The sequence below is a fragment of the Echinococcus granulosus genome, assembly GCF_000524195.1.
Source record: "Echinococcus granulosus chromosome Unknown EG_S00062, whole genome shotgun sequence".
Taxonomy (NCBI): domain Eukaryota; kingdom Metazoa; phylum Platyhelminthes; class Cestoda; order Cyclophyllidea; family Taeniidae; genus Echinococcus; species Echinococcus granulosus.
This window is the reverse complement of record NW_020170442.1, coordinates 446,204-469,902: the sequence shown is the minus strand read 5'-3', so window position 1 is coordinate 469,902 and position 23,699 is coordinate 446,204. Positions and strand designations below refer to the sequence as shown.

Sequence of the window (23,699 nt, the reverse complement as noted above, 5' to 3'; positions counted from 1 at the left end):
CGTCAGTAATTTGCAGGCCTGCGTTTTTCAAGATCTTCCTTTCAGCCAACCAATGGAAATGGTGTTTGAGAAAACAACTGATGTCTAAGTAATCTTGGATACACATACACGATGATCCGTCCCGTAAATTTGAACGAAAATAGGCTCTAAAACTAGATACCAGATGATGCTTATAGCTATGACCGGTAAAAACTTTTTTGGCAGAAATTAAGAGAATTAGTGCCGTGTACATCGAAATGGGGCACGAGCAATCCTTTCCTGAAGGTACATTCGCCTTTAAAATATCTGTGTTCATTCTTCAGTTACGCTTCATTGGATTCTGTATTGGTCTACATTTGGCATATTTACGGCCGCAGAACCCAGTATCATCGAAATGGGCAACACTGTTTAACTCTAAATCGAGACGCAAACGACCACAAACACGAACTTCCTTGAATAGGCTCACCTTTGTGAACGAATCACTCACGCAAACGACAGCTGTTAGAAACAACTTCCCTGGTTTGAAGGTTCAAACCAATATTTACATCCAGGCAATGGCCTCTATTTACAGAAAATACAGCAGATTAACTGAGAGGGGAACACCTACCGCCTACAGCAATCCCTCGGAAGCTTTCCCAAGAGAAATGGACAGCCAACGCTTCATAATGAAAAAATTACCTCACGATCGAAAGAAAAGTACCTATCTGGAAGCAATTCGGATTTTGAATGCATATGATGCTGACGCATTCAACAACGACTGACAAGATGCCTCACGAGACGACAGGCTTTAACCCCATTATAGAGTGCTTCCAACGAAATTTTAGGCTCACAATGGTAGGAAATCGAATGAAAAAGACTGCGGCCATCCATAATAAGCATAGGTAATTCTCGAATGAATTGATGTGCAAATTCTTAAAAAATGCTCCTCTACATCACGAAAATCCACGTGATATAAAACACGGATATGCGGCAGACAACCGCTAAATAATAGTGCTTAAAGACTAATTCAAGACAATAAGAACAGTTCCCATGAAAAAGAAATATCACAAGTGGTATTGCTTTTTTCCAACAAGCACCATCAACATGTACAAAGGCAACACCATAGGAAAGCGCAGAAATAGAGGGAAGAGGAATCGAGAGCACATCCAGAGGCGCGACTGTCTACTTAACGATAGCGGGGGCGTCGTACTGCTCGTAGGCGAAACGCTCCTTGTGGAAGCGATCGTAGTAGAGTGCGATATAGTCAATTTCCAGGGCAAATGGTCCGGGCAGGCGGTCGGCGAGGGTGAAGGAGATCATGCGCACCCGCGAGGGGGAAATGCGTTGCTGCCGGTCCACCACGGTGCCCCGATTGATCAGATAAAAGGCGGAGAGCGGCAACTTTGAGATGCACCAGTAGGGACCACCGCGTGTGTATAGTGGAAATTGGTGCATGTCGAACCAGAAGGCATCCCATTCCGTCTTTGGGTGGATGTTCAACCGGTACGTACGACCGTCGCCACGATAGCTAGAGCAATGCGTCATGCGGTATGGTGGTATAGCACACGCCACTAATTTACTAATAAAGTTCCACAAATGGTCCACTCAAGTAGACAATGCCTGTTTATTTTAAGCTCCGCAATCAAATTATCCAATCAAACTCGAAATGCGTGCTCGACAGCCTTAGCGGACGGTTAATGCTAGTGGGTATTAGTGGGAGGGATTCATTAAATTGAGCAACATAAAGTAGGGGAAGAGAGGGAATGACGTAAGGTTGAGCAGCAAAAACCGCAAAGTTTATTTTCATGCAGGAAAAATGTGAAGCCATGCGCTAGTAGGCGAAGACATTTCGGAATAGGAACTTTACTGGTTTGGATTAGCCTGGATTGCCAGCCACCCTTCATGCATGAACACGCGCACATACACACTAGGTGGCATCCCTCAGATATCGGTGTTTCAAAGTTCCCACATCCCGTTTCAACCACCACCGAGGCTGCACGTTTCACTCGTTTATTTATTGTTATAGTTTCGAATTTCACAAGTGCCACGCCACAATAGGCGTACAAAACAAGGCAATGACGTCCCATTCTCATAAACAAGAAAAATAAATTCTTTAGAAGGAAAGAAGAGGGCTTTCGTTAACTCAGCTAGTTAAATTTGGAAAAAAAGGCGTCCTTATAGAAATCGCAGCTATGTGTGCCACATGGCCAGTGAAAACGCAAACCCGTCTGAAGTGAAAATTGGTCGCCTAGTGAGGTCGCTCATCCACTTCGCAGAGCTCATCCTGTTTGAAACTAGTAGATGTAGAATCAAATGAGTTTTGAGCGTGAAATGTAACCTCGCAACTCCACAAATCCCTGCATTTCTAGACTACAAATAGGTAATCAATCAATAAATACCTAAAATTTGGTTAAGAAAGGTTGGAATTCAAGCTGGAAAAGATGGTAAAAATCTCACCCACTACTCAAATGATGCATTCTAGGGATAACAAGCAGACACAATCAATTGGATGGATGCGACAGTCGTAAAAGACTTCGACAAAAGCCCTACAAGTAGAAAATCTTTCAATTCCATTCTTTAGAATTAACATCCTTAATTTTAAACTCTGACCACTATTGTGTGTCTATTAAGGGTCAGTGTGTGTTATTAGCTTCAATGACAATCTCCGTTAGTATTTAAATGAAAGTTGCTCGACTTAAAGGATATGACAAAAAGTATCTTGTCAACGAAGCTAGTAGTTATGAACAGCGGATGTGGCGGTGTTGCGGTCTTACCGAATGACAAGGTGAGTGTAGGGATAGAAGTTGTACTCCATAAGGAACCCGAATTGAGTGTGCTCGGGTGAGCGGAGATGGGCGAAGCCCGAACGCACGAGGTCGCCGCGTTCCGGCACGCGGGTACTGATATTGCCGCGAAAGAGGCCATAGCCTGCATTGAAGCACTCCTGCGGCGGATCCAATGAAAACAACGTCGAACGTACGTAAGACTCTGGGCTGGCCGGGTCCGGCAGACGCTGTGGTCTGAAAAGGGGAAAAACAGTTACCGCAATAATATTAGACGATATTGATACCACTGGTTATCGCAAAACGACATTTTTGAAATTAAAACCATCTATGGCATTCCATAAAATTCACGAATCAGTCCAGACTACTAAAAGGCGAATTAAGGTAGCTACGAAAAGAATTTAAAAATATGCTAAGAAAGTTAAGATTAACACTAGAGTTGAGTCTGAGATGATTCAAATGCCAATAGAGTGAAAAAACGGACGACTATGACTATATCACCTTCTTCTCTTATCCAAACTTGTTACTAGGCGCAGAGCATTTGAATCGACGCGCAACGCAAGTAGATCAACATTAGTTGTGAGGTCTCATAAAAAAACAACTCTACGTAAGAAACATAAGTGGTAGTAATTTAAGCAACCTTCTAACCAGAGTACATGTGACGCACCAAAAAATAAACACAGACGAAGATCAACTTGAACCTAGAAAGGCGAATACGAAAGCAAATGTCATTTGTTTCTCTCACGGCAAGGCATTTGAAAGGACAAGAAATCCGATAATAGATCAAGCTTCATAACATTGGAACAATCAAGCTCATTACAATCACGAATTGTAGTAATACTTTGGGTCAACATAATCTTACTACCACGTACCCTAGCGGAGTTACGTACCATGTAGCATGCTAAAAGTTAGAATTGTCACTTTAAGAAAGAAGTCATATTGAGGAACCTGTTCAAATAACCCTAATCCTTAAAGAAAAAATTAACTAATTCTAATTTAATATTACGAAGGTTAAACAAACAAGAAAGTAAAAGACACCTTTCGTGTTAAACGCAAATGCAAAATGAAAGGAGTTAATACGTTTTGATGATCTATCGATGGAAAAGGTATTCACGTGAAAGCTAATTTGATGAAAACGTATATTACCTGCTATGCGAGTGCCACCAGATTCCATACTTAAAAGAAATGCAAAAATGAATGGTCTTGAAAAACGAGAATTTTAAAGGAACGGAATCTTTGGATAGTGAGGAAAAAGTAACATAACAACAAACGCGTAGAGTCTGGAACTCATCTCGAATTGGGACTTGAAAATCGTAGTTAATATAAAGCATTTTTACAAGTTTCGATTGAATTCATTAACTTTCCTTCAAAAAACAGCAGTCTAACTGAATTTGTATCTAAAAGAAGACAAAATAAGCGAAAAAATTCTGAGCGAAACTAAAAACTGTTAAAAACGGATCACTTATGTATGGCTGATTTTAGTAAACAATTTCAAAAGATGCTGTCAACAATCTTGGGGATAAAATCAAACTGACTGAGGAATATGCAGTGTACAAGAATCTGAAGAATTCTTGTACCATTTCAACAGGTTATTTATTATAGTAATCGAAACTGTTGTAACTAGTGGTAGATTAAACTGTAGAAAATGGCATTTTTATGGAAAATACGAATTCGAGGTTGGAGTCAAAAGCCCGATTTACAAGAATTCAGCCTGCATGCTACTGCCGCCTTCACCGAAGGGCAACGTCAAGGCTAGTACACTTTACTGCCTGAGGGAGTCCACCAACAATTACCCGCGAAGACAAATGTGTACACATCCCCTACGCAGACGAAATTTAACACGTATTCAAGTTGTCGTCCCCATCTTCAGCTGAGGCGGTAGTTTATGTATCGTGTACGCATCAAATGAACCAGTCAGTAAAATTGAACGGAAAGGTCATTTGCATAACCAAATCCGCGAAAAAGTTTTTTTTTTTTCAATTGGGAGAAGCACATGTCAACTGTTGTCCCCATTCTTCATCAACCGTCTACTATAACAAAACGTACGAGAAAGCGATTTTAATTTCGTTTCTCAGGTGAAATGTAAAAGTCCTGTAGGAACTAAGTAAATAAATAGTTAAAATCAGCCGAAGGGGAAACAAAAAGATAAATAAAAAAACGTCGACTTTTGAGCTTTCGAGGAAGAGAAGGTAATTTAGATGGTTCTTGCGAAACAAAAAGCGGGAAAAACTCTGTGTTGTATGTAGTGTTTGAGTATTGGCTATCTTGTGAACAGAGAACCTGAAGGAGTTAATAGATGAGATGAATTCTTGCCTAACCGAAAGTAGCGTCATAGTTCAGAAACTTGTGGAACCTTTTATAAAATAGGAAAGAAATTATAGCACATAAATCTAACCAACCCAGCTACATTTATTTTCATTTAAACCCTTTTGACACCGCTCAAAAAATAAAGCCAGAAATGAATATGGGTATAATTTACAGTTCAGTTGTGTAGACCATCATCGGCACAAAGATATGATGCTACGATGTTGATACAACACCTATTGCTACCAATCAGTTTACCACTAAACAGACAATTAAGCAATAAACATTTAGGAAGGAATTAGGTATTAGGATAAGTACTGAAAACTTAAAGAATAGACAACCACCTAATGAGTCAGCCAGCAATTAATCCGGAAAACTTTAATCACTTTGAAAGAAACTCAACTAATACTATTTTTTGCCACGACTGAAAAAAATGAAGATTTGATTTTCAATGGAGCATCCTAAAGAAAAATTTGCTTACATTTCAGTGAAAACACTTAATGATGAATCACTGCATACAAAAAGTGGGCGCACAAATATGAAATACTACTGTAAGGATGAACCACAGAAAGTAACCTCAGAGGAGGTGAGCCTACCTTGGAACACTACTGAATTAATCAGGTGGACATTACATTGCAAAGCGTACTTCAGCGTTTCTAGAATTAAAACAGCCATAAATTCGCCCTAAATAGAGGACAGGTAACGGTAAAATCCCTAGAACACAAGAGGTCTACTTAACACTCGAAACAATTGAAACCTCGAACGTAAAGTGACAGTGGTATGATCGGAAATTCCAGACAGTAAAGGCGTGATGTGGTCAATCAGCCAAGTTGGGTATCCACACGACAAGACACAGAGCAAGTCACGCATTTTTAATCGAAGGAAAGGTGAGTCATGTAAAGAAAAGCACAAAAGATGTGCTTAGAAGAAATCTAGGAATTTCATTAGAAAACTGTAGATCACAGCACAGAATCAACTAGCATCATACAGTATCGCAGCAACTGAAGGCAAAAAAAGGAACACTCCTGCTCAATAGCTATAAAGAGGGTTTTATTCATGAATTCATGCTAACTACTTAATGCGCCTGAGTATCGCCCTTTCCCTTTATGCCATCAAATTTACAACAACCCACTTTTTCATCTCGATGATTCGCTCTAGTAGCCGAAAACTCAATCATAAATCGCCAATAGTTTGCATTTTGTAGAGCACTGTAATATATAATGGCTATTTGCTCTTATTTCTAAACAAAATGCGTAAATGAATCAAAACAGACCGCTTGAAAATTTCAGAGAACGTGAGTGTTCGGAGATGACTTACAAGGTCAGGTCACATAGAAAACCTTTAGAGGTTTCAAACGTGTTAGAATCAAAACAGCTGTGCTTTACTGATGGTTGCATGAGTGTTACAATAGATGTTCCCTTCGGATTTTGAGAGCCAAGTTCCCATACTGGAAGTTAGAAGACGTTTTTCAAGTGATTATCACAAATGTGCTATTCGTACTAACAAATAATGATTGTGCCAGAAGCGAATGGATTAACCCCGTCCATTATAAATCCACGCACATAAGCCAGATGGCAGCGAGATTATTATGTTTCGCAATGATACGATGAGGACAAGCATTCGTTATATAAGTCGAAAAGAAACAAACGATTGAATAAAAGTGTTGGAAAAGAGAAGGCAGAGATAGAACGCACGATTTGTGAGCCCTGAAGGAATTTTGCACACGATTAAGACCTAAGGCGTTTGCAAGGCAAAGCAAAAAACTTAGTTTCATCAAAACAGGCTGTAAACGTGACGATGGCTCCTTGTTCAGAAAATCCGTCGAGAGGAAAGCACAAACTATATAACAACGCTATACTATATCTTCAAAATCTAACATCCAGTCAGGAAACCTGTTATTTGTAAAGAGGGAAAGAGAATGAAACAGCAACTATAAGAATTTCGAAAAGTTGACTATGAGCCTGACTTTACCACCATCACCGATAAACCAAAACAATATCTGATTTAGTTCTCGCCAAATAAGTACGATGGACAAAGAAAAAAAGAAGCCTTTAAACGATAGCGAAGCGAGTACTGAGCAACCGTTTGCAGAACGGTAATTAGCCCCATCAAGTAGCCTACTAAATGGAGACTAGAAAGGTATTGAATGCTGCCTTTCAGGATGCCCAACAGCCTCGTCATTTATTCTGTTAAAGTGCGCAATCCTTATGAAATCACCCACTTTAATACGATGAGAAATAAATACCTTCAGGATTAGTTCGACAGGATTTCAGAGAGAGGGAGTGAAAGGAGAGACATCTTTAAAAACCCAATCAGCACAGGGGAACAATTTCCAGACGAAATGGAAATCAATGGATAAGATAGTGCCCGCCAATACTAGAGATCGCAGTAAGTGTTATTTACTCTAACCTGTCGGCGGAATACGTAATGGAGAAGGGGTGAGCATCCTTTTCTTTAGGGCTAAGGGGATCCTGCGCGTCGCGGAAGGTCATCGGAGCAACAAAGTCGGTGGTTTCGTGGTCAGGAGCGGTGGAACCGAGGGCGCCGCGAGGCGAACGCACAAACTCCGCGGTGGAGTAGCCCTCGTCGAAGTCGGCGTCGGTACAGACTCTCCACAGCTTGAAGTCAGATTCAGTGAGTTGAGGAAAGCGTACCAGGTAGCGCGTCTGACCATGAACGTTAGGCTATCGAAGAAAGGAGAAGCAGGGAGAACATACACATGCATTGCTTTGATGAGCAAAACAATGAATAAAAAATTGAGTTTAGATCCATGGAAAATAAAGATTCTTGAACTAACTCAAAGTAATAAAATACGAATTTTCGTACAAATTTCAGTACACCAGCCACTTTTTGTGCATACCCCAGCCTAAAAAATTTCCATTAAACAGTAGTAATAGGATAGTTATTTGCAAGGTAGATAAAGCCCTCAAACAATAAAAACGTTGGTAGTGCAGACCTAGCAAGCGTACAATAGAAAATGAAGCTAAATCCAGACACCACCGATGTTATGTAAATTTCAGAGGCTTTTAACTAATCCATTAATCCCCTGAATTACCGCTTTTGCTGTGCTTAGGACTGGAAATTAGAAAGAGCATAATCAAGCATACAATTAAATAATGACAAATGCGTACAAATATTATGCAAAGCAATATCAACCGTTTTTGGAAACAGTGGTACTTTTAGCGGACTTACCACTTTCCACTAGGAAGTCAGCAAGTTTAAAACTTAAAAGTTCACTCAAAGTATTAGCCTGGTTGATAGAATTAAGTTTGACTAAATATTGCGTTAAAAGAGATTTAAGCAAAAAATCCTTAATTTGGTTCCTATACTGCTTATATTTGCTGATTAAATAATACTGTCGTGACAATATGAAGCTCGGGAATAAACACACAATAGTCACAAAAATTAAAGCGTTGAATACTCTCCATTCCTTACTTTAAAGACTATAAACTTTAAACGCAATAGCATTTTATCTTCGCTTCAGTGGCTGAATAAAAACGCCACAACTTTCCGGTTGAAATGACACAATTATGAAGATAAAGCTAAAGTAAACTTGGAAGGAAACTGACCAAAAGTGATTACCGAACCTAGCATTGACAAACTTGAAAATTCAAAAAAAAACTGCTTTAAGGAGAACCAGTAAATCTGATGTAAATAAAGCCGTACGTGAGGAAGGTGTGAATGCTTTGGGAAAAGTCGAAGCCTCCTAAGCGAAGAAAAAAGTATTGCGAACTGTTGCAAAAGCAGCTGCGTATTAGTGTTCACCACCTAGACTAAACAGATTTCATGGGAATATCAAATAAATGACGGGGAAAATAGCTATTTACAGACAAGGATACACCCGGCGGCTCTTTGTGAAACCTGACTTCCAAATTCCCCAAATCAACGGCTTTATCAAAACCTTAAACTTCTAGATAACCTACACAAATAAATTTCAGAAAATCCAAGTTACGTAAGAGAAACTAATGTGCAAGGATGACGTTAATGTTTTAAATGAGGGAAAATAAACCAAACAATCACTGTAGTGCCAAAACGATTTCAAAGGGATTTCCTACTAAGAAGTACAAATTTGTAGATAACTTAATTGCATTCGAAATCCACAAATCGTAAATACAAGTTTATAGCCGATAGCAATGAATAATAGCAGTTGAGAACACGCAAGCATGAGTAGATCTCCAGTGCATTTGAAATAAAAAAAAATAATTTCGTAGAATGCTAACTTAAGACTTCCGTTAAATTCAGTTAGCAGTCATCGACGTCTGAAACAAAAAATACAAGGCAAAATGGGTACTTACTACATTATCGCGAATCTGCATCAACGCGAGATGGAAATACCCCATAAAAATAACTTGACTACGACTTTCTTAGCAAAAATTCAGTGTTTAGCTAAAGTATAGACGTTACGTCAAGGTATTATCATTTTGCCTTAAAACAAGTCGCGATATGATACCTGATAACACTTTCAAATGTCATCGAAGAGACGTCTAAAAGAAAGCATAACAGCCACCATATCGCACACAGCTCTGATTGGAGTACCTCCGAAATAGGTTCTGGGGTTTAATGCAACAAAATTAAGTTTGGTTAATCATTCACCCGAAAGACTGTTGAAGTGGGCAAACACAGGTATTCTAACACAATTTGGAGTACGTTTCATTTACATGAAGACCGTGATTGACACCGATGTTACCCTCCCTAAACTATTACTGGGAGCTCACATCGAAACCGGCTTTGTGACGTCGAAGACGTCGTTTAAGTGTGGCCACTTCCTCCTTCCAGGGCCTCAAGCGGATCCACCATCGAATGAGATCTCCAAACACATTTTCACGGTTGCGTCCACCCGCACGATCCACTTTGATGAATCCGCGTCGACGAAACTGATAAACGAAAGGCGCATTCTGTAGCACAACATGTCTGCTGACTGTGAGTCTAAACATTCTGAAAAGCGATGAAGTGCAATTACAAAATCAGATACCACATAACAATAGTTGGCAGGACTAAGTCGGCTTCAGTAACACTACCCAGAGCAGTAGAGCAATAAATTGGAACAAAAATATTTGGATACTAAAGAATCATTCCATTCAAGGATGTAAAGAGCAGATACCGCCAACTTTTTAGTTGATTCAAGCATTATCCTTTTGTGACAGTGAGTATCTACGACCTTATTTAATAGGAGCGTGCATTAAGAACAACGCACTGCAATGCCAAGTATGAAGCTACTTAAATTGGTCCAACCCGTCCTAAATATCAAAGACTGAAGGCAAAGCAAGCGCCCGAGAAATATGCTTACTGACTAATAGAGAAAGCGGGACATGAGGGAACCCGCATTTATAATAGCTCAAACTACAGAATAAAACAGATCCATGGGCGAGTTTAATTCAGCGACTAGACAAATTCAAATATTATCCTACTACAATATTTTTTGAAGTTCGGAAGTGTGATGTTAAAAAGAAAAATCGAAAGCAATATCCGTGATTTTTATTTAAAGGATCTATTAAAATTAGCTAGAGTTGCAATAGAGGATTGCTACAGCAACAGTGAAGCAAGTTAAGTACATTAACACGTCAAGATGACAAATATTTGCACAATTAATTCACCCTAGTACAAAGGGGAAAGTACTTTGTGACAATGGAACGACTGATAATAAACTAGGCAGTTCGGAGTTGTTACCTCTTGCATTAGTTTTAAATTGTTCGCTAAACACGAAATTATAATGCAAAAAAGGGAAGTTAAAATAACATGAAAAAATGTCTATGTTGCATTAGACAAGGTCCGGAATGACCGGGATTTCAGTAATTTCCCCTACTGTAAATATGATCATGTATCCCTCTATTAGCGACAATCAATTACCAAAGAGCCATGCTATAGAAACAAATATTCTGAAAGAACGTTTAACAAAAGTAATAATGGGTTTGCATATTTCAATCGACATGCTAAAGTACTGAGGGATTCGAGGTAGCCTAAACGATGGATTCTGAAAACAGAGTGGCACAACGAAAAGGGTGGGAAATTTGTACAAATAGGAGTGGACAATCTTATCAACTGATATACAGGAAAAAAATCGACAGAATGAACATGGTTGTGTCGGAGTGAAAAAAGACAGGGGCGAAACGTCAGTGGGCAAGCCCTACAGTACTTTCACGGCCTGTTTTTTGGTGCCAATAGCTAAATGCCAAGACGCCACACGTGAACTGCAAACAAGCGCGTGCGCAGGCGCCCGACGACAATCAACGCTCTAGGAATTACGTGTGCGCTAGGTTATTGCTGAAGCAGAGCCCAACAAGCGTCATCACCGCTTCCCGACGGAGGATTGAAACGCATCGATTATGGGTAAGGGGAGAGCGAGTGCTGACCCACAGTGAACTAATTATCGGATTAGCTCCCTATTTGATGACCCGCTGCGTTTCGGAAGAATGGTATTAGGCATTCTGTGTTACCTCAAGCGCCAAAAAGTAAATTGGAAATCAAACTTATGCAAACTTTTCAACTCAAATGATAGAAGATAAGGAAAAGTACCCATAAATGACGCAGATCTAGTTTAGTAAAACACTTTATGACTAAAAAAGAGTATGTGCTTTAAGCTATATGCCGCAACTAAACATAACCAGTAAGCAAAATGCCAATTTACCAGATTTTCCACATTTCGTCACGTAATATTATGAAGCCACGGAAAAACTTCGGCAGATAAATAAGTAAATTTTGACGTACAGAGAAGATGAGCATCCACGCCGATGTGCTGTTATAAACGCTTTGTCTTCAAGAACAAGATGCAATTGTAAGGCCACAATTTTTTTAACAGACGAGGTGTCTATAGAATTCAGTTCCGAGCAAATTTGAATTATGAAGTGTGGATGGTAGACTAATCATTTTTACTTGCATTAACAGATATACATCTGCGCCAAAAAAATATGCTATTTTAGAATAAAAAGCAGAACAGAAACTAACTTTTGATACACATAGATCGAAATGTTTCCGATTGGTAAATAGAGAATTAACCCCACTGTAAGGAAATAATCATCTGAGAGGGCGTATTTGTGCCGCTACAAGAGTAAGACCAAAGTGACAGTTCATAGTACTAATGAACAGATACTTCTTTTGAAAACAATATCTAACACAAGATGGCAGACAGGAACGGGTCTGTGATAAGTGCACCTCACCTTACGAAGATTAAACACTAAGATGTTTCTATTCAGTGAAAGAAGATGAGTACAGAGATGATCTGGTAGACATTATTCACAAAATGAACGGGAAAACCAAACTGAATTCATAAATCGCTTGATCTGGAAAAAAGTGACAGAAAAGTTAATTTGCCAACTACAGTTAACACACCGTTAACACAACATTTTCACGAAGGAAAAAAGAAATTGCCAAAACAAAGCTACCTTGGCTGTCGGTAAGAAGATTGCCTAAATGATAATGTGAAACCTGTTTTAATGCTATCGCAGCTGTACTAGAATGTAAGACTTGAATGGATTGGAAGACCGAAAACAGAACACCTAAATGTTGATCAACATCCAGAATTGGATTTCAAAAGCACTCCGGGGTTGCAATATCATTTGAAATTGAGCAAGTTCAACACAAGCAAATCCACCGAAAATCCGAAGTTGCAGAAACACTTTAAAACAGTCGATTCAATGCCAGTATTGCCAATTTAAGACTTAATTTCTGATGAAAAAATAATACTTGAGTAGGTGACGTGCGGTTGCCACAGAGAAACAATGAAAACTATGGGATACAATAAACAACCAATGAAGAATCGATGGAGAGTTTATGTGAGCTTCTAATCCGAGGCTAAAGTGGACAGATATGCAAGTTGGCCCGAGCCACCCATTCCAAGAGTAAGAAAAATACCTAGACGGTGAGCGCTTCGGTTAGAATGGCTACGTTCGAAAACCTGAAGAGTGTTAGTTTGATAAATCATATCGAAAAAACGGACACTTCAACCAAAAAAGTAGCAGACGTGAGTTTTTGTTCTAACGGAAAAAAAAGCAAATCAGTAGATTATCTTTTACAGTACAGTTCACAAGATCAAGGCCTCAGCTGGTACGCGTTGGAACATTTGGGGACGAAGTTTTGTGCATAGCAGTTAGCAAAGAAATAATTAACAATGGTCTAACAATGGGAAACCAGTGAGATGGTTTGCAGCATAAGCGGATTCGGTCACACCAACTAGGCGGCTGAGCAGAAGCAAGATTTACCTATGATGTGAGTCAACCCTTTAAAAGAACATCGTCTAAATAAACAATGAAGGTCGAATTTCCATTTGCAGTATGAATCCAGACCTTCCGTTTGCGAATTATAAATTGGGTAGAATAAAACGTTTTTCCTGATTCTGGATGGTATTGAAAAGATACAAAGACGTTAAATCAGCGGAAGCACAACAACATGCGCGCATAGGCATAAGCGTTCTCTTTCAACAACTCTACTGTATTTCAAAATATTCAGCATAGGTAATATAGGTTTGCGGGAAAAACACTAGAGGGCTGTCTACGTATGTATGTTCGCTCGCTGGGACAGAGGCAGGCAGGTTGAGGCGTGCGCGTAGGTACGTTTGTGGGTCAAGAAGTAAGCTAACCAGAGGGCAGCTTTAGGGTGTGTGTAAAATAGAGCGTGGAGGTACTGACATGGTGAAGAGGGCAACGGAGAAACAGGGTCGAAGGCGAGGCTACGGCGAGAGAAACCGGGTAGTACAATTTCGAGGCCACACACACGTGCGACAACATGAGAACCCGTAGGGTCAAGGTAACGGGTGGAGTACATTTAGAAGGGGTGGGGGAGACAGGTGTGTACAAAAGCTATCTCCACCAAATGATGGCCGAGTGACAGCACCAGCACCAGCACCACGGGGAGGACTGCAAATTTGAGTTTTGGTTCTAGAGGAAAGAAGACAGTATAACACTTGAACTAGTACAAGTAGGCAAAACCTATTTCTTATTTTTTACACACAAGAATGAATGTGGTTTCTATTTCAATTACATCAACAGAATATAGGTCTGGTGGGTAGAATGTTTTTATCATGTCAGGTGCGCACCGACAACTTTATTGACATCCAATTGGAAGTAAAATCAACCGTAAAACTCGACAGTTTGATAGGTGACGATGCATGAGAGAGCAAACTTTTGCTTTAGCCCCTCAGCTTAGGAATCAGTCTGATAAATCGGATGCAGGTTTATGCATGCAACATTCGAACAAAATGCGAACAGTCTTCATTTAATTCTGCCTAAACACTATTAAGATAATAAAAAGAAAGGGAAACAAGCATGAGTAATTTATTTGCCTCAGTACAAAGGTAAATTAGTGTCGATAAAGTTTAGATTTGCGAATTCGAAAATAAGATGATGCGCAATAGCATAACTAACACGTCTACATTTATAATTACGAAAACACACGATGATCGTAGTGGTTAAAATACAGCCCTTTCACTAACTTATGATGGAAGTTTTGAAGTACGAAAGCACAATGCAATTTAAAAAAGTTATTTGAGAAGAGCTAACAATATACATCTTTTAGAATACTGCGATGTAATGAGCAGGAACAGTGGGGAGAGTGTTTAGAGGTTCCGTGTCGCAGCTTCGCTATGAAAACGAAGCACAATTAGAGTGAAACTATGCACTAATAGATAAGAAAATACAAACTTAAAGACACTGGTAACCCATAAAACGCCCGCACGAACTTATTTGATTATGACGTATCGCAAAATCCATTTTGGTAGCAGGAAACGCGAGAACAGGTGAAGCATGTGAATACAGGAGTGACGAAAATTTTTGCATAATTATGCGAAAAGTGAATGCATAAAATTGTCTAATCGATAGCCCGCGTTGATTATCCCTTGTGCTCAAAATAAATAACGATTGAAGGACATGTACTTTCGAAGGAAGCAAAATCAAAATAACTCAAATAAGTCATGCGGCCCTCGACACCCCTGTCTGATGAGGTCAACGCCAGACAAATAAAACGAGTTCAAATTCACCATTTTAAAACAGGTTTCCCACAAAACAGTTTTAAAGTATGAAAAAACGACAGGTTTCGCTTATGCATGATAACACGATCCAAATTGATGCCTTTTAAAAGTGCTGGATGAAAGAAATCACAATAATTTTACCTGCCAGAACTACATCAAAAACAAAAAGGCATCATTATCATCGTATGGAGAGTAAAGTAGGAAATTGCATTGGATGTTAAAATTTGAAAGCGGATCAGGGGAAAAACTGACTGTTCGCAAATCACAATTGCTGGAAGAGCACATCTGCAACGCAGATGTGTCTACGGAATCCTATGAATAACATTTAAAACGGTGTCTACTTCTGGCAAATCCCTAAATACGTGCTCCATACAATAGCTGCTGATAAAGCGTGTGTAAGTTTTAATGAACTAAGATTAGCTTTAAGGAAAAGCTTAATGTTTCCTAAAGCGATTTATGTACTTTGGCATCACCATATTCTCGCTAAAATGTTGCCCTAGGGCAAACGTCATTATGACCTGCGATCGGAAAACAGACAGCTCCCCGCAGAACAAGGTCGGTGTTTGGCCCTATCTCCTGAAATGAACCATCCCCCGATACAATTTGTTCACAGGGAGCGCAATGTTCAGAAGACCTGATTAAGTCTCCAGGATGTACTACCGTTGGGTGGGAAGACCTCCCTAAGACGTGAATTCGTCAAATGAGCCTCGATTTCGTCCCGCAGGTGGTTGCAACTCGCAAAGAAACTCAATGCGGTCGAGGTAGAAAAATACCTGTGAGGAGCGCCCAAGAAGAAGTTCAAAAAGGGGGTCTATTCAGTGACTTGATATCGGTTTTGATGGGTGTTTAACTTCTTTCGTCACACGGCATGGCCTTCCAAGCATTCCCAACCCTACCGTACACTGAAAATAAACCATCATTTGATAGTAGCACGCTTTGATACGGCATCAGGGAGGACTAGGGGCGCCAATATTACTTTTAGAGTCAAACATTAAAGCCCACCATTGAAAAAATAGCAACTAGTAAAAAGTTACATTGTCAGTAGATGGTGACTATGCTTGTACTCTCAACAAACAAAATCATTAAAACTGCCCTAAAATACGTTTATTCGCTCATTTAGGGAAAAAATTAACAATATTTAGATTTAGAAAGATGATTGGTAGATTTCAAATCGAGAACAAAGCATCGGACAGTTTGCCTGATATGTACGAACGTGACTTCAAGACACGTGCACAAACCTTTCCCATTGAAGGAATGCAACACAGTGACAAGGGACATGGGGCATTGCAGGTGAGGTAAGAGTTCAGGTGTTAAAAACTCACGTCTAAAATGCATATGATATTGGTTCTGAGATCAAATTCAAATGATAATCAAAAAGGGCTGAGAACAAACCCTTCTGAGTGTGGCCAAAGTCAGAGAACCATGAATAGCTACATGGACAGAAGAGTGAAGTGTCGCACAGTAACCGTCCCTTGATAGTACCATTTTTGAAATCTATGGCATTTTACCTTGGTCTGAGAGTACTTCATAGATTTAAATATGCCAAAATCTTAGATTTCCAAATTATGACAATCACAGATACGAGTGCGAATTTACGGTCAATGGGTAGAGGTGATAAACAAAATAGAGGGAGACCAGTCGTTGAGATCGATTGAATTCATAACACAAGAATCAAAAGAAGGAAAAGTTGAAACCAGTTGGTATGCATTTTTCTTCGCCAAAACTAGGTATTGGGTGTCTGCCAAGATGCAAACTGTATATCAATTCGGGTCGGACGGAGAGTTTAGAGAAGGCGGTTATTGTGATCGGCCAATTAAATACGACATGTTATGATTTAGAATATTGTATTTAACTGCCTTGTGAAATATTTTGATATATATAGAAACAAAGTTATGGGTTCCTATAAGTTTAACTTAACCTCTTGAAAAGCGATTTAACAGTGGCCCTTCAGAAATCAACAATTGCGACAAATCAATTGCAGCTCGCCCCTATTACGACTTGTGTTAGTAAGCACAGAGAGCAACACTGGGATAGCGCAAATGGAAATAGTGTCTAACGAAAAAGTGGTATGGTTGGAAAAAATATTTTACTTTGCATATAAAGAAATAGAGAAACCGTAGTGTTTGTCTCGAGAAGTTGAACATTAGAAACAAGGGTAAAAATCAATAGCTTTTGGAATATGTTCCCCTCTGTTTAAAAATTAATGAGGAAACGCTCCAGTGTCATTAAATATTCCAAATCGAGACTCAAATAAACCTCAGTCAGACAAATTACCATTACAGCTTAAGAGAAATCGAATAGTGACAAAATTTCAATTTTGTTAGAATGAAAGAAAGGACTTACACAGATTTGGTTTCGCACCGGTAAATTGGTTTCGGAGAAGGAAGTGAGCAAGACAAGATGCCACCTGAAGTTGAGGAACAAACAGCACTTCAACGTGTTGCATCAAACGAAAAAGAGCAGGAAAAATGGAAATGGATAAAACATTTTTCCTACTTTCAGGTATTAAGACTGTATGAAATGAGTAAGCTCTTTATTATTCCCGTCTACAGGGCCATCATGTGCACAAGCACTCCCTAAATAACTTTAAAAGATCACCGACAACGGCAATGCGTTACCAAGCATTTATAATCAAATAGGCGCGTGACCTACCTCATCTGGCGAGTCTTCGTGAATTGCATGGCCCGCACGAGGTAAAATCTTCAATTGAAATTTGCCTTGAATAAGGAAAAAATCACCACCAAATTGTCAATGCAAATTACCACTATTGGACGGGGCGGCCTTGAACACAAATTCTGCGCGGAACGGGTGTGCGTGAGCGTGTATGCACATGAATATACAATATTTACACATGAATGACATTTCTGCGCATCAATCATACCTCGTGTGGTCAAATGATAGCCAATCCTATTACAAAGAAAGCATTTGTTATCAACTTATCCAACAGGTGGAATAAAATATCGCTTATATGCTCTACCTTGTAGCCTCCTTGAAGAGGTAGATGAAAATCCCGCATTAGTAGGAAGCCACGGAAACCTAATCTTATCTGGCGACAGTAGTGAGTTGCGTTTACTAGTGGAGGCTGCCACTTTGACAATTGAGAAGCAGCAACGTTTATCTCGTGAAGAGCACGATCAAGAATTATCTCGTGTGGTGTGGGTAAATAAATGCAGGTAAACTCTGCGGATTAACAGGATTGATGAAAAGCCATCCAGTCAGTTAAAGTCCCGAGCACTTTATGCATAACTTGCATTCTTCAGAAAACAGGAAATGACTTTGTATCAATAGACTTAGAATTTTTTGGTTTGGTTGGCTTGCTAAAAATATCTAATGCTGGGTTAGAAATGGCCAAGGTTATTTTTGATTAAATGAGCACTCTGACGACTCAAATGAAGTAGAACGGTGGACTAGGTGACACCCGCTGTACAACGAAAATGAGAAGGGGCAAATATAGGCCACATGCATGACAACTCGGGTCAAGCTGACACGAATTAAATAAGATTTTGTGCGGCGCGTTATTAGGGCATCAAGTAATCACCAAAACCGCGACTCACACCGATTTGTGGGACTCATTACCCTCACTCGGAAAAGGCTGACCTATCGTGTAATTCTCAGTAGCGTTGCTTTTCATGACTGACAGGCTGAGGATGCTTTGTCAGGTAGGAAGCTTGCATTTTAAACAAGAGCAACTAAACTTACCCGTAAACGAGAGTGAATGGTAGAATTTTGAATAAGGCTTAAAGATGATAGGGAATCAGCGATTAGAGCCAGAACAAGAGGGTGGTAACTCCTCACCTTGCATCTGAGCGATAGTCAGCTCCTTGTCTAGCCGATCAACTCCAGCCACAAGAAGGAGTTTGGGCTCCGGAACAGATAGGAAAAGTGAGGACATATTAGAAAACCAACCACGCCAGAAGGGCTCGGTCTTGGAGAGATCTATCCGCCAAGTGTAGGCGCCCGTGGCATCCGACATTGGCACAGACGGCCTAACAGCGGTCTCCGTGGCTGGCATGGATATAGGTGGAAGGAGATGAGGGGGAGAAGGAGGTTGAGATCGTTTCATTTCACCATTGCCCTTCTCTACGAAACGCGGTACTACGGATGCTTCCTCATTCTCCTCCGGTTCCTCTTCCTCGGAGATGGTGGTGGTGCTGGAAGCAAAGGGTTTGGAGGAGTGGGAGAAGTTAGTGGTGGTGGGAGAAGAAGGCGAACAGGAAGCTGGGCTGCAAGGATCACTGGCATCGATCAGCGCTGTGCCTTTATCCAACTCGCGTGTAGCGCTCTCGCCCGTAGCAATGCGTTTCAACTGACCAGGAAAGGAGATGCACGCCGATTCTACGTTGTGAATTTGGCCACTGCGGACACTGGAAAGGAAGGACGATTAGCTTTAACCTGACAGCATCAATGTTAGATGTGCCTTGTTTTCATAGAAAAGAAGAGGAATTGTAATCGCTAATTTGTGATGTTGAGTAGTCTCCATCATTCAACCTTCCATCGCAGGAGAGTTGATAAAAATATAATCTTACAATAGCCATTTTTTACTAAATAGGACAAAGTAGAATCGTCATTACTAGGTTATCATAGGAAACTACTCCACATAATAATAATATTATTGTTTTAGAGCTACGTAAGGGCAAATTTTAAAACGATGAGAATCTCCAAACTTTCACGAAAAGCTGATACAGATTATTTAGAGTACTCGGAAATTCGGTCACTTTCTATTCAGTTACTTGTATTGCTTTTTTACAGACATCGAGTTGGAGACGGCTGTATGTGGTGAATGAGAACAGTAAAATATCACAATGGGCTATGCATCTAAAATACCTTGGCAATGCATCGTTTTAACAGCAGTGATTTAGTTGTCGTTTAGTTTCCACTTTGAACTAAATGTTTATCTTTTTAACGAATTCCACCATTAATATAGCAAAAGTACTTTACGAAAATACATGATGAGCATTATAGATGTCGCAACGGATAAACAACAGAACGACTGATTAATTCCCTTTCAGATTTCGCAACCTAATTTTTAGCACTATCCAGCAAGGAAAAGGTATTCAGATGTTGCAATGGAAATAAATTGTGATGAAAGATTAGCAAAAGCTATCCCTCGCCGAATAACTAAATATATTCAGAACACAACACCCAATAATTTAATTTAAAATTGCGCAAAATTAGGGGAATATTATTATGTGCTGCACTAACAAAAACCAACTAAGTCAAATTTATTACCAATCAAACAATTTGGGACTACTAACAGAGCTCCCAACTTACCACCAAGAAATACCATCGACAAGTGAACGAAAGCCCTGAGGTCTGCTGCGAAGGAAGGTGGTCATGCTGTACAATGATTCAAGAGCGGTACCTGCAGAAAAAACGCGAGACCACTCCCTCATGAACTGAAATCGCGTAATAAAGCAATTCATGAAGTTACGTCTGTAATGGGTGGATATACAACCTGACCTAAAGATTAGGTGGATTTGTGAAAAGAACCTTTTGAAAAGCGATAACACGAGACATGCAGACAGGTTCTTGTCTATGGCCATTGACCAACGGTAACACAAAGCTAAGAATTGTTCTCAGCTGCATAAGTGTAAAATAAAATCGACGCTTTTGTACACGAAAATCAGGTGCAAAACGTTATTAGGAGACATGTCGATTATAAATTACCTAATGTAAGGCGAACCTATCAGTTGGAGAGCGGAGCTTTTGGGTTTAAAGACAAATGTGATCGAAATGATTGGTGGATTCGCATAACAATAACCATATCACAGGGCGCCACGTACAGAAACTTCCACGCAGTTGATGTGAATTAGTTTGCATCTTCCAAGGTCTCACTTTGCAATACAAGTAACATTGCTTAAGATAACCGAATCTCGTCACATGCAGAAGTAAGTGATTCAAAGAACGACTACCGGACGAATCGGCTCCAAAACAGCTGTTTAGAATGTAAGCCAGAATACCAAGTAGAAAAGCGACCATAGACAGGTTTTTAGAGAAACGCGAGTCTGGAATCGTAGGATTTAAAAAAGACAAATAACAGCTCCCAAATAACTTCGAATTAGAAAAGCAAACATAATAAATTAGCAAAAAAGGGCCATTGTGAGGGGAAATTTAAGGTGCAAAATAACCGCAAACATACCCTCAACAACATCGACAACAACAAGTCCAGCAAACGAAGGTATGGCTCTTTTTTGGGCCACATGCACAGCGACAGCGCCACCCATACTAAAGTAACGAATGCAAAGAAATAAATAACCAAACCGGGAAAACCACAAAAAGTAAAAAACAGCCTACCTGTGACCAATTAAAATAATCGGCGGAGCTTCAGTAGGAAACATAGCGAATATAATTTGAATGATATCATTCGCCAGGGTTTCAATAGAATAATCGTTTTCATCTTTGCATTGCGTGTCACCTTAAAAAATGCATTCGTATACAGCTAAGTTGCTTATAAGTATACCATGACCACGCATATCAACAGCAAGACATTGACAACGAACGTCCTCCGTTATTGCTTTCTGTGATTGGTTTAACAAAAATGACATTAAGTAGACATACGCTTAATAAGGACCATGATAAAGCAGAAAAGCCACCGCCGTGAATAAAAAATAATAGGGGCCCCTCAACTCCCCGGCGGTAGATGCGATAGGTCTGCGGAAAGAAACATTAATAAGAGCACACGTACTCCGCTTGCTATTTCAACATCATCCCGAATATTAAAGTATTTGTTCCACTTCTGAGGAATGTATGACACAGCCTTTCGTCCCAAACATTGCACACTAAAAACCAAGTAGGTTAGAGGAGTAACCAAAAAATAAACTACTTGTCACTGATTTTCAATCTAGGAGCGAACTGACGCCGCAAGAGGTCGGACATTTCGAAAAAGTGGACGTAAAACTAGCTTATTAAAACTAAACAAATGGACGGGTTATTAGTTCAACAAAATGACACCTGCTTAGTTTAACCTCAAATGTAAGAACGTTACTGATATTTAAGTGTGGCTGCGCATTTTCTCATATTTAAAAAAATGACCTATTGATAACGAAGAAAAAGAGCTCATGGATTTAATTACTTAACCGCATTTATTGGTTAACTTTAGTGAATCCAACATGGAATCTATTTATTAAAGCTTAGCATTTTAAAGTTTTTGCGCGCTGAAAAGTCCAAAAATAAGCTTCTGCCCGAATGTTGGATAACTGTGAATGCAAAAAATTGTATCAACTACGTGCTCATAATCGTTGTAACAAATTAGCATCAAAAGCAAAGTTGCAATCTTGTTTTGTGCATATTTTTTTGAGAGAGGGCTGCAGACGAAATGAATTCCGTGATTGAGCAGCACGAAACATATCCCAAACCGGATAAAAGTTCCACACCCACATCTTTCTAAGCTCGCATTCACCCCTTTGTTTACCCTAAGAGCTGAACATATCAAGACTGTATCATATTGGGTCTTCTAATGGTGTGAAGGCCGAAGAGGAGGGGACCAACCAGACTCGCACTACAGAATAATGCGTGCATCATTTTTGTGGCGTCCCGAGACTCCCTGAAGACGAAAGAAGACAAAATACTCTGGCAGAATACATATTCAGCGCAGAGGAGGTGTCTGGGCTATTGGCATGGCCCAAAAGGCCAGCCCACCCAGCGAGGTACAAGGGGGCTGATTCAAAGTACGAAAGTGGCGCCTCACCAGTACTGAGGGATAAACCACTATCGTATTATATAACAACTCGTGCAATTCAAAATAAGGCTCCTTTAATTCTACTAGCTCCCAGAATATGTTTCGCCAAAGATATTGCAAAAATTTAATTTTAAGTAGAAATTTTTATTAAATTGCCTAAATCTTCTTTGCTAAGTCAGCATACCACTTTGTAAAAAATGCCTGTTGTTAATGACAGATTGTAGTTGATTACTTCCCTATTTTACGTGCTTAACGCTTGGAATTTAATATCTTATGAACTGCGCTTTGAGCAACTCTGGCAATTACGGGTGCGCAGATTATACCTTCGCCTTGCTGTGTGACCTCAAGTGTAGGAAGGCAGCTACCATGGTTTTGCATGTGTTCGAAATACGTGGTCTTTTGGAATATTTGGACGTAATAGAAGATTCGGAAGTTTCGACGCGTAACCTTTGCTACTTTTGACCTGTAATTAAGGGGGGGGGGGTGGTTATCTTTACTGTAGAGCTACTAGTGTGACACCAGTGCTGTTTTAATATTGCCTTTAGAAAGGATGCAGGCACGCGAGGCGCCCACGTCGAGTAAGCCGGAGAGAGCGTCCAGTCTACGCCCCCTTAAACACATATTGTTTTCTCCCACTTACTTACCCGGAAAAAACATGTCGAAATAAATCAATTCGGGTGTTCTAAGAACACGAGGACGAGGGGGAGGTGACCTACTAGTCTCGCCCTTCGCCAGTTCTTAGGTGTTAACTGATAATAATACTAGAAGCATCTGCAACATCTCGAGACGCTCTTCAAGGCAAAGGAACGGGTAATGCTCGTGTAGAATATACCTATTCGACGTAGAGAATGTATAGCAGATACTGGCATGTCCCGAAAGACAGCCCACCTGGCATGGTACAATGACCGGGTCAAAAGCAGCTCCTTAGCAAAGGTGAGAGATTGACGACAACTGTGTGACACATCTGCTTAAACAAATGTAGCGTCCCGAGACTCCCTGAAGACGAAAGAAGACACAA

At 40.0% G+C, this 23,699-nt stretch overlaps 2 protein-coding genes across 2 annotated transcripts; both read right to left on the bottom strand. All coding sequences in view use genetic code 11, as the record gives it.

The window, feature by feature from the left end:
* Window positions 1–1,140: 1,140 nt before the first annotated feature.
* On the bottom strand, window positions 1,141–13,802 carry EGR_06739 (putative complex I intermediate-associated protein 30; the record flags this gene model as incomplete). The annotated part of the gene is made up of 5 exons (XM_024495988.1): window positions 1,141–1,486; window positions 2,733–2,978; window positions 7,455–7,729; window positions 9,761–9,980; window positions 13,534–13,802. 5 exons carry the CDS (start codon window positions 13,800–13,802, stop codon window positions 1,141–1,143), a joined length of 1,356 nt encoding a protein of 451 aa, XP_024349648.1.
* Window positions 13,803–18,757: 4,955 nt separating this feature from the next.
* Window positions 18,758–21,341, bottom strand: EGR_06738 (Protein phosphatase methylesterase; the record flags this gene model as incomplete). Its single annotated transcript, XM_024495987.1, has 4 exons — window positions 18,758–19,367; window positions 20,275–20,365; window positions 21,143–21,228; window positions 21,298–21,341. The coding sequence occupies 4 exons, from the start codon at window positions 21,339–21,341 to the stop codon at window positions 18,758–18,760; spliced, it is 831 nt and encodes a 276-aa protein (XP_024349647.1).
* Between the last annotated feature and the right edge of the window lie 2,358 nt (window positions 21,342–23,699).